Source organism: Juglans regia, chromosome 13 (genome assembly GCF_001411555.2).
Source record: "Juglans regia cultivar Chandler chromosome 13, Walnut 2.0, whole genome shotgun sequence".
NCBI classification, from domain to species: Eukaryota; Viridiplantae; Streptophyta; class Magnoliopsida; order Fagales; family Juglandaceae; genus Juglans; species Juglans regia.
In genome coordinates, this window is record NC_049913.1 from 34,518,067 (window position 1) to 34,530,063 (window position 11,997).

The 11,997-nt window shown below is 38.7% G+C and overlaps 1 protein-coding gene across 3 annotated transcripts; it reads right to left on the minus strand.

Moving 5' to 3' along the window:
* Positions 1-883: 883 nt before the first annotated feature.
* LOC108988304 (pentatricopeptide repeat-containing protein At5g27270-like) lies at positions 884-7,547 on the minus strand. 3 transcript variants are annotated; one of them, XM_035684674.1, is made up of 8 exons: positions 6,896-7,547; positions 5,043-6,447; positions 4,595-4,906; positions 3,549-3,665; positions 3,380-3,467; positions 3,151-3,272; positions 2,795-2,859; positions 884-2,226 (listed from the first exon to the last, which is right to left on the minus strand). In XM_035684674.1, exons 1-8 carry the CDS (start codon positions 7,424-7,426, stop codon positions 1,669-1,671), a joined length of 3,198 nt encoding a protein of 1,065 aa, XP_035540567.1. In that variant the 5' UTR covers positions 7,427-7,547; the 3' UTR covers positions 884-1,668. The 3 variants fall into 3 exon arrangements, with proteins under 3 accessions (XP_035540567.1, XP_035540568.1, XP_035540569.1); XM_035684675.1 differs by having other exon boundaries at positions 885-2,226; positions 3,549-3,653; XM_035684676.1 differs by having other exon boundaries at positions 886-2,226; positions 5,043-6,463.
* Between the last annotated feature and the right edge of the window lie 4,450 nt (positions 7,548-11,997).

The following is an 11,997-nucleotide window of genomic DNA, read 5'->3' on the forward strand; positions in this document are numbered from 1 at the left end:
TTGGGAAGTGAGATGAGATGGGATGATAATTTTGTGAATAGTATAAAGATAGTTTGTGAATAGTAGTGAAATAGTTTTAGTTGAGTATTTTTTAGGTTTTGGAAAATGAGAGAGATAAAGTTAAATAAAAAATATTATAAAGTTAAAAATATTGTTAGAATATAGTTTTATAATATTATTTTTATTGAAGAATTTGAAAAAATTGTAATGAGTAGTTTGAAAATTTTATATTTGAATTATGTTTGGAAAACTGATGGGATGATATAAGATGAAAATTTTGAGATAAAATCAATTTTCAAACAAGTGATCAAGTAGAATTATTCTTTGAATATTAAGATAATATGAAATAACATGAAATAGATAAGATGAGAATTTTGAGATGAAATCTATTTTCACATTTGACAAACAAATTGTTTTCATTGAACGTTTAAAAAGCTTTTTTTTTTTTTTGTCTTTTTTTTTTCTCCAATGAATTTAATTTAATTTTTTTTAAAAAAAAATATTGATAAATCTCTTTGGAGGACGCTAGGAAACCCGAGGTTTTATAAATTAAAAATTGTGGCCAAAATAAATATTTATAAATTAAAAAAGCTTACTGAAATTGTCTGACGTATTAACCTTACAAAGTTTTAAAAAAAATGATTTTTTTAATAATAAAAATGCTTAGCAATTATTTTTTAAAAAAATTACTTTAAAATTTTCTTTTGGTAAGTGTTTAAAACATAGCACTTTGTTTTTTTTTTTTTTGAGATAAAAAGGAGTGATTAAAATTTCATCTGCTTCTTCCGCTCCAACTCTTCATCACACAGTTTATGAACTCCGTCTAACCTATTAGTTCACTTCCTCACACAGATTTTCTAAGTATAACTTAGCTCCTTAATTGTTGAAAAATCACATCAAAGTTCCAATCAAAGAGCGTGATGACTATTCCCTTGTAGAATGGATTAATTGATACATTTTAGAATTAAGGAAGATTTGTGGGAAAAAAGAAGGATGCGTAGATGAGGATATATCTCAATAAATCAAGCTTTCCATTCAACTACTGTATCAGTATCAATCAGCTCTTGCTCATGCAACTGAACTCGATGATGGGCGTAAGTAAATCTGACTTCCAAAATCCTGCAAAACAAGAGGAAAAACAAAGAAAAAAGGGAAGAAACCGAAGCTTGGGGCAGCAATCAACAGGGGAGAAATCTGTATGTCATATCAATCCACCATCGCAAAACTGCCATTAGGAATCATGGCACATTTAAATACCATATCACAATATGGAGACTTCAGTAACGCAGATATAATGTGAAACTCCAATTCATTTGATGTTATCGACACAAGAAATCCCGGTGTGACGATGGCCTCCCAGCAAGATTGCCAAGTTTCCCCAGTCATTGATCATCACATTCCATTGTCAAAGGGTGTCTTCAAGCCACCACTTTTTAAGGGTCCGAACAACAGACAAGCAACAGTCGCAAAGCATGCAACCACATTACATTTGCTGCACAGACCCTTAGGTCAAAGTTGGCATCCTCTCAAATGAGTCTTGATAGACGAGGACCTCTTTGCTATTCCATTATGGCAGGGACTATTAGCAATAAACTACCTGAACCAATGGCACCATTCACGGCATTTCTTTCTAATAAGCCGCATTCCATTACCAAATAGTTAGTTGTGTTAGGAGGTTTTCAGCTTTATTCCAACTTCAAGGTCATTAAGGATCGGGATTCCTAAACTGTTCATGGAATTTAATACACCTTCAGCTTTGAGATCTCTTCCTGCAGACTTGTAAAAGAGCACAGCTGCACTCATAATAAACCTGTCAGCTTCCACAGACCCAAATATGCGTTCGAAAAACTTGATGCCTTCTTCCACATATCCATAGTTCATGTAACCTCTGAGCATGGTCCGATTGCATGCAAGGTCAGGATATAAACCAGCTGTGAGAAGCTTTTTGTAAACCCTTTCAGCTTCCACGATCAGGCCTGCTTTTGCAAGAGCAGAGAGTAAGAGGTTAAAATGTGCACAAGAAGGGGGAATGCCTCTTTTCTGCATAGAATCAATGGTTTCCTCAGCTTCTGTGTATTTCAAACCCTTAGTGTAACCCCGAACAAGGGAAAGGTAGGTAAAGGAGTCGGGTGAGCAACCATCTCTCTGCATGGCTTGAAAAAGTTCATCTACTTCACGATAAAGTCCTGCGGCAGCATATACATTGCTCATAATATTGTAGCTTACCTGCATTTTCCGGTAAAAGAAAAGAATCAAACACTTTATTGTGCACGTCTAATCTTCTCACAAATATAATGTGATGGCAACGATTTACCGTCTACAACATATTATGAACTGTAGTGCCCCATTAATCAATTAAATTGGGCAGTGCAAAACAGGAAAAGGGCATGGTACCATATGCAGACATCATTTTATACCGTCTAACAACTTATTAAAAAAAAGATTTTTAGTGTCTAACAGCATTGTATCCAACCAAAAATCATAAATGACAGCACAGGGTGTACAGTCATAGATAAATAAACTTGGATGTTGCCGTCTTTTAAATTTTAAAAAAAAATCATGCTTTCAATCAATATCAAGAAGTTTTTTTCTTTTATATAAGAATATCAAGAAGCTTTTTTGAAAAAAGTAAATTGAATTCATGGAATTAAGGGACATTATGACATCGCTCACCCTCCAAAACTATCTCCCACTAATATGCCTCTTTTTTTCCCTCTATCTACCATCAATGTGCTATTATTTCCTTCCATCGTAATCTTGTAAGTTTGGACAATATTTAAAAATGTGCGCATACCATCCCAGGTTTTATCCCTTCTTCCTGCATTTTGGTGAATAACTGGGAAGCTTCATGCCTCTTACCTACAAAATAGAATAACGCTGTGAGGTTTGGTAGACTATAACTTCATACCACCACATATAGATCAAAAAGTGGATATGGAGAAAAGAAGAGGGGGAAATAAATCTGCCATATATGATTCGAAATGAATCTGTCTCCTCTAAATTTCCTACCAAATAAACTGGAATCGCATTGCTTATTGATGTTCTTCCTCACCGAGAATGAAGCCAATATAACTATTGCAATTCAAGAGAAATTAAGTTTTCTTTTCATGCCTTCACTAATAATGACTGAGATGTTAAGTAAAACCATACCAGCCTTCCCATAATAGCTAATCAAATTCATGTATGCCTTCTCATCCAGAGTCAAACCCATGCTCTGAGCTGCATTGAACATCTCTACAGCCTTATCCAACTTCCGACCCCGGCCATACACACTATCAACACAAGTAACCAGCATGAAGAACACATCGTCACCAGGATGTGAACATGATTCTTTGAGTAACTTGACTTCAAATCGAACAGAATAACATTAAACCCTTACCTGATCATGGTGTTATATGTCTGAATTGATGGAGAAATTCCCAAGGAGAGCATGCGATCATAGATGCTGGAAGCAAAATGTAATTTACCTGCAAAAGGAAGTTTATGGGTTATTGTATGCATTAAGCATATACTAGCCTCAATAAATGGCTGAAATGCTTTATATCAACCTGCTACTAGCATTGCCTTGATAAAAGTATTGTACGCCACAGTATCAAGCTCTAAGCTGCCTTCAAAACTCTTACGGATGATATTTTCTGCCTCTTGGTGTTTGCCTGTGGACGTTACTGTTATTACCAATTGAAATTAGCACAAGAATTATTGCAGTGAGCCAAGCATGTGATGCAACTACCTCATGGGTCATAATTGTTTATTTTCAGTGTATGCCTTTGACCATAATGGTTGGAATATTTTTCATCCTTCATCTACCATTCTTTGAACCTTTGACCTTGGGGACACTAAGGTAACTTACTGCCAAATGACAAAGGTTATGATGGTGGGGATTTAATTCCAAATAAAAATGGGCAGTTTGAGAAAAAGATTATATGTCATGAAATCATATCCAGATGGGCATTCAGATGCATAACGTGATATAAGCTAATTTCTGAGGATTTTGATGTATAACATTATAAATTTCTGTAGACAACTAAAATTTTGAGGATTTTTTTTTTTTTTTCACTGGAAAAATGGCTCTTCAACTAAAGGTGCAATTTCTAAGAGCCTGATATATGCGAAGTTCTGCTTGAAGTATATTTCTTGTATATCTACATCTGCAAGCACAGGTTTTGCAAAAACAGGTATTTACAACTTGCACCTGATAGGTAAAATCATATTTATTAATGAGTAATACTAGATACAAGTCTCAAATAGACAATCCCCATACAAGCTCTTTGTAAAAAACTTAAAAAGAATAGTTTTTTTTTTTACACTTTTTTTAGGTGGGGTCTACTTTTTTACAAGGGCTTGTATGGGGCTTGTATATTTAGGGCATGTACAAATCATTTCTCTTTATTAATATACATTTTTTAGAATTAAAAAAAATTCAAAACCTATTTTATGACTTTGAACTCAAATAACATGCACAGTAGTTTCGAACCACATCATTCATAAAACAGACAAGTGCTTTGCACATTGCTTGACGCCATTACCATCTGATTACCACTGTAAATTGAGAAATGGAAAACTTTTGTTAGTCTGCTAAGTTTTCAGCTCATACCACTACTCGTCAAAGCGTTCACAACAATGCTTATGGCAACAGCATCCAGATCATGCCCTTTCTCAGCTACTTGTTTGTAAAGCGAGTACGCTTCCTCTGGTTTGCCACATTTGGCATATGCATCGATCATTGACTTGTATATTATTTTCTCATAAGTAGGGGAATCTAGAACAGCTGCAAAAACTTCCTGAGCTTTTTTCAACTTGTGTTGCTTTGCATATAAACTAATCAAAGAAGCAATTGTGGCAGCCTCCAGTCTACAGCCTAGCTTGATCAATTGACCTGTAAGAGTTTCTGCTTTAAGAGCATCACCTGTGTAGAAATCAATCTCAACCTTGGTTCATTTCAGCAGATATAGATTAAAAGTCAACAAGCTCTTACTCCTACGGACTTGCACAAAACAATTACATTTTTATCATTAAAAGAAACATTAATCAACCTTACTTGCCTTCTCTAATGAAGTTGTTAATAAGCTGGTTCACAATTGACAAGCCACCAGCAGTTGCAAGTAACAACTTCAGTATTTCTTCTGTTTTCTTGGAATTGACATCTGCCATGTACAAATTCAGTATCAGCACAAGGGCCATGGTGTCAGGATGGTCCAAGGCCAAATCTTTTTCATCAAGTTGCTCATCTACCCTGTTGTCACACACAGTCCTAAAACATGTTTGGAAAAACTGATTATCCTTGAACGATTTCTCAGTGCCCAACTTCTCTAATAGCTGTTCAGCCTCTCTTAGCATTCCCTCTTTGCAATATACTCTCATAACTGTCTTGTAAAGTTCTTCATCAAAATCTACTTTATCTTTCCTTATCTGAGCAACAAAATGCTTGGCCTTTTCCATCATGCCTAGTCTTACGTACAACTTGAGCATATCATTACAAGAGCCAGTATCAGGAAGTCCAGTTTTGGATAGAGCCTCAAAAGTGACTTCAGCAGAGTTCAAATCTTCCTTCATAGCATAACATTGCAACAAGACAATATAAGCAAACCTTGAGAACCAAATGTTTTTTGACTTCATTAGCTCAATAACTTTCAGGGCTTTCTCAACATGTCCTGAATTGAGATGGACTTGTGCCATTGTTAAATATGTTTTCTCATCACTTAGTAAGCCCAGCCGCTCAGTCTCTTCAAATGTCTTTTGGGCATCTTCATAAAGACCAAGTTTTCCGTATATTCTTATGAGCAAACCATAGATTACTTCATCAGCTACAATTTTTCTTCTTTCCATTTCCAGAAAGAGAGAAAGTGCTTTAGAATAATCCTGATTTTTGTAATACAAAGTCAGAAGTGAAGCACAAGTGTAGTTACTTGGAACTATTCTCTGAGATCTCATATCCTCGTACAATCTCAGTGCTTTATCTCGGCTACCACTTTTGGTACTCAAGCTAATAAGTAGGCTATAAGTAACCTCCTCCGGGACAAACCCAACATCCTTCATCTCAGTAAAAGTCCTAAAAGCCTCCTCATGAAGACCTTCTTTAACAAGTGAGCTTATGACTACTGTATAAGTAAAACTATTGGGTGCAACCCTTTTATCCACCATTTGCCTCCAAATTTCTACGACCTTTCCATGTAGTGATTTCTTCTGCAAGGAGGACATCATAAAATTGAAAACAGAAACGGAGAGTGTAATTCCCCTTTCTTGTACAGCAGAAAAAAATGACAACATAGCCTTATGACGTCCCCATCTGGCATACGTACAGAGCATGGTACCACAAGCAACTTCATCCGGTTCACATCCTGCTTCAAGCATCTCCAAGAAGGTCTCTTCAGCCAGCTTGATCTTTCCAACTTGCCCATATATGCGCAGGACAATTGTGTAGACAATAACACTGGGGCGATAGCTTAACTGTTCGAGCGGAAATCTATCATTACACTAAATTAATCTCCACGCTTTTGGAAGAAAAAAAAAATAATGAAACTTCGACTATCAGATATTCATGATGATAGCAAAGCACTCATTAAGAATATAAACATCATTGCTTTGGAACAAATACAAACTCGATTGATGAAATTATTAACACCAATAAAACTCGTATATAAGTTCAGCAAACGATATTAACACCAACACAGAATATGAGGACCAAAACGAAGCATATCAATAATAATTTTCCAGTACAACATACGAAAGACCCACTAACAAGAAACCCATAATAAACCCACCCATCTAGACTTTCTCCAAGAAAAAAATCGTAAATTAATTAAAAAAAAAACAGATATTTACAATTTCCAAAGACCTATATGAAATTCACCAAAATTAAAACTTCCGAAAAGACGCCAAGCAACCAAGTACCAACCTGAAGTTTCATCCAAGCAAAAAAGTCTCTGGCCTGCCTCCACCCCTTCTGTTCCTTCAACACTGCACACATTTCCCTATAACTCAGCTTCCCCACGAACGAGGCCATGACCTGCCTCATATCGTACCCACCCTCACCCTTCTCCGCCAATGCCCTCACGTGCCTTATCGCCGCCACGACGTGACTTCCGTAGAGGCGGCCGTTCCTGTCGTCCTGGAGGTACCGCACCATCTGCTCCGGGCTCCGCTTGATCCATCTGGGCGTCTGGACGCGGGGGCCCTGATTCTTGCGCAACTGGCTGAGGTACTTGGCCTTGGCCTTGATGATGCGGCGGGCGTTGTCGTCTGAGAGTGGATTCTTGGGATTCTTGGACCTGGGTTTGGGCTTGCTGGGGTCGTTTCCATCGCTGAGGGACCAGGGGTCCGGGGTGACAGAAGAGTGGATAGTGATTTTGTGTTTTGTTGAAGGTGGTTGTGGAGAAGGAAAAAGTGGGGTGATAGAGAGGAGGAAGGAGGACTTCAGAGAGTCCATTTCTTCTTCGTTGGTGCCGAGTCTGGTATATTTGCTCCGCGGGAAAGAAAATTGTCTTGCTTCGAAAGGGTTTAGCGGAGATGGTGAAGAACCAAAGAATTTACACTGCTCAGTTTTGAGCGAGCGGCGACTACCATTGGCCTGTAGATGGAGTGGATAATAAATATATATATTGCCATATTAATTTTTTTATAATATTACACATCATCTCAATTTTTATCATTATCTCATTATCTTATAATGTGACATTAGATAATGAGGGCTGCTACAGACACAAAGTGATCCCACGAACCGATGTGGCACACTCACAATGTGTCACGTCTCCCCACTTTTTTTTTCTTTTTTCCTCCCTTCGGCGTCTCCCCTCCCCTCCTCTCTCCGCTCATCTCCACCGTTCACGTCGCTGTCATAGTGGTCGGGGACCACCTCAGGGCCGACAGAAGCCGTTAGCGGTCCAAGCGGCAGCGTCTTCCACTCACGGTAGCACGTGAGCCCCTCCCCTCCTCCCATTTTCCCTCTCTGTCTCAGCCCGTCCCCACCATTCGCGTCGTCACCATGGGGGTCGGGGGCCACCTCAGGCCAGCAGAAGCTACCGGCGGTACAAGCGGCAACGTCTCCCACTCATGGCAGCGCGCGAGCCCCTCCCCTCCTCCCTCTTTCCCTCTCTGTCTCGGCCCGTCTCCACCATTCGCATCGCCTCCATGGTAGTCGGGGACCACCTCAGGGCCGACAGAAGCCACCGGAGGTCCAAGTGGCAGTGTCTCCCACTCATGGCATCACGCGAGCCCCTCCCTTCCTCCCCCTTTCCTCTTCTGTCTCGGCCCGTCTCCATTGTTCGCATTTGCCAACCCTGAGGTGGTCCCTAACCACCATGGCGGCAACGTGAACGGTGGAGACGGGCCGAGACAGAGAGGGAAAGGGGGAGGAGGGGAGGGGGCTTGCACGAGAGGAGAAAAAAAAAGCAAGGAAAAAAAAAGAAAGAAAGAGAGACGTGGCACACTGTGCCACGTCAGTATATGAGATCCTTTTGTGGGAGTCCTCTGTGTCTATAGTATTTTCTTTCTCTTTTCTTTTCCTTGCTTTTTTTTTCTCCTCTCGTGCAAGCCCCCTCCCATCCTCCCCCTTTCCCTCTCTGTCTCGGCCCGTCTCCACCGTTCACGTTGCCACCATGGTGGTTGGGGACCACCTCAGGATTGGCAAACGCGAACGATGGAGACGGCCCGAGATAGAAAAGGAAAGGGGGAGGAAGGGAGGGGCTCGCGTGCTGCCATGAGTGGGAGACGCTGCCGCTTGGACCGCCGGCCACTTCTGTCGGCCCTGAGGTGGTCCCCGACTACCATGGAGGCGACGCGAATGGTGGAGACGGGCCGAGACAGAGAGGGAAAGAGGGAGGAGGGGAGGGGCTCGCGCGCTGCCATGAGTGGGAGACGTTGCCGCTTGGACCGCCGGTAGCTTCTGTCGGCCCTGAGGTGGTCCCCGACCACTATGACAGCGACGCGAACGGTGGAGACAAGCGGAGAGAGGAGGGGAGGGGAGACGCGGAAGGGAGGAAAAAAGAAAAAAAAAAGTGGGGAGACTTGACACATTGTGAGTGTGCCACATCGGTTTGTGGGATCACTTTGTGTCTGTAGCAGCCCTCAAAAGAGAAACGTGACACACTGTGCCACGTCAGTGTGTGGGATCCTTTTGTGGGAGTCCTTTGTGTCTATAGTGTTTTCCTTAGATAATTAGATATTATTTATTATATTTTACTTGCAAATCTATAATCTAATATCACATTATGAGATGATGAAAAAATATATGATAAATAAAATTTTTCTTATTTTTTACAAATGTTATAGTTGATCACTTTGATCTTGAATTTTATTTATTTATTTATTTATTTATATTCTCAATAATTTTTAATTTAAACCACTGTAGCATTGATTCGATTGAAAAAATGAAGATATAAATAAAAAAATATTATTAGTATTCTTTTTGGGCAATTTATTCTTGAAATATCTTTATTTTTCTTTTAAGAGCGAGATCATTCATATTTTATCTTTTACTCATACATCTAAGGAGATTTCCCCCTCACTCATAAGCTTACTAGGCTCTTGGCCGAGGGTAATAGGTTTTGCCTTGATACCTAGCCTTAGGGCCCAAACTTGTCCACAAAACAACTTGCCTATAAGGAAAAGTAAGCAATGATGGATAATGGGATGGACAGACCTAATATTGCTCGGTCGCATCTCGCTCATGGGGACTCATATAGGACAGAATGAGAAAGACATAAAACCTTTAATATTCTAACAATGGAACATCAACGGACGGCCAACAGAGCTTGCAAAATAAAGCAATCAAGAAGCCACGCCGCATTAAAAGACTCTGATAAATGGAACGGTAGTGAAGATGTAGGTCCCACTGGGGCAGGCATGATCTGCCCCTCCCCCAAAACTCCTGGTATAAATAATAATCCTCAGGTACGAGAAAAACTCTCTCTAGACTTTCTCATTATTTACAAACTTTTAAAATATTCTACTGACTTTAGCATTGGAGACTCTCCAACCTCAAGGCCGCCATCTCCCAGCTTCTTTCTTTTTTGTTTTCACATGCCTAACTTTGAAGACCCGAGTTGCTAGAACTTAGTTTAATGACGTAAAAAATACGACATTAGTAGTGACACCGTCTGTGGGATCTTTGTAGATATTGAGTGTACTTCGTAAGCCCTTGCGACAGCCCGATCTAGACAACTCGAGTCTTCAAAGAACAATAGTGTTGACGAACATGGAAGCTCACCAACAAAGAAGCAAAGCTCCTAGAATTGGAGGAGGAGATGTTGCAGAAGAGAGGCAATAACATACCTTGGAAGAGGTGCCTCCAAGTGGCAGGGTGAACGCGGTATGCCTTATAGTGGATGATTGTACCTTACCATCGCCACTCGTTTGTGCCCCAGCAGAAGGCAAAATCTGAGACAAGCAGAGACTCAAAAAGATGGAACCAAACGAGTTGAAACGTACGAAACACGACATTAACAACAAGTGTTGAGATTGTAGAATTGTACAAAAAGAACAAAATTACTGTACTCCATTCTCTCTTATCGTACTCTTTTAATTTGAAATAAAATTATGTTGATTAAAGAAATTATAGTAAGAAGGGAAATAATACTCATACAACCATTTTCACAATAGGTTTTACAACTTTTTATACAACCTTATTTTAAATGAAGAGAATTTTTATAAAATAATTTATAAAACTAATATCATTATACAAAAATACTTTCAATTTAAAATATAGTTGTCTAAAAATTTTTTTGAATAAAATTGTATGTGTTTACTCTGTCAAAAATAAAATCTCTATCAAAAAGTCAATTGAGGTTAAAGTTTTCAATTTCCCTAGGATGGGTAAAATGCAAGTTTGGTTTATACCCATAATTTGTAATTGATATTGGTCAGATGAATCCCAGCTCTAACATTAATGTGCCAAAAGGTTGGGGCAGTTTTTCTCGTGGACATAATTGAAATCTAACCCTCATGTCAAACTTTGCATTATGGTGAGGGTTGTCCTTCGGTTGAAGTACAAACTTTTGGTACCATAAACCCTCTTTTTCCTTTAAGGTTTCTTGTTGCTGGGGGAAGCTTCCTCATCTAAATTCTATCTTCCATGCTTTTGTAAATCCGGGTTGTCAAAGACATCAAGAACCCAATACAGATGTGCCTCATCTCATGTCTCCAGCATTGGCATAGCAAAACCTGGCATCCTTTTGGTAACCATACACTTTCGGACAAAACATAGGAAATAACTACACTGTTTCGTGGTTTGTCTCAATAAATTAATGTTGAAAACCCAATTTGTTAACTATTCTACTTTATGGTCACTATTTTATGAATCTCTCCCAAAAGAAAAAGAGAAAGAGAGATAAAGGCAAGTATATAGGCATCTTATAACTTGACCCATAAAGTATTCTGCCAAAAAAATAAAAAAAAACTTGACCCATAAAAGGAAAAGTGAGAAGGGTTCATTTATACTCAATATTTGAGAATACGTGAAGTATTTTCATTACCTGAAGTATCCTCTCTCTCTCTCAATGTTATACTCGTTTATTAAAATATAAAGATCAAAGGGACATATATACAGAAGAGAAATGATAGTTACAGTCGCGAGTGTGCAAGCGCCATACAATTACTTAGAAAAAAGTAAATAAATATAGAACTTATATAAAAAAATAATATTTTTTTAATAGTAGATCCTATTATTTTTTAAAACGATTGCAAAGCGCTTACATATTCTACGACTGCATATAGCATTTCTCTATACCAAAATATATTCATGTGTGGATTTTCATTTATGTGAGAGAAATCTTTATATCGATTTAGAATATGTAATCTATATTAATATCCTAGACCGGAAAATCATAGATTTTGTTGTATTAATTATGTGATATTTTTGGGTTTAGTTGCCACAAAGTTTTTTTATTGAACCATTTTTTGACCAAAGTCCTAACTAATTTACTATTGTGAAAAATTTGTAACTACATGATATATCAAAACGAAACCCTCAAGCTATATTTATTTTCCCTCTTTCCCGTGCGC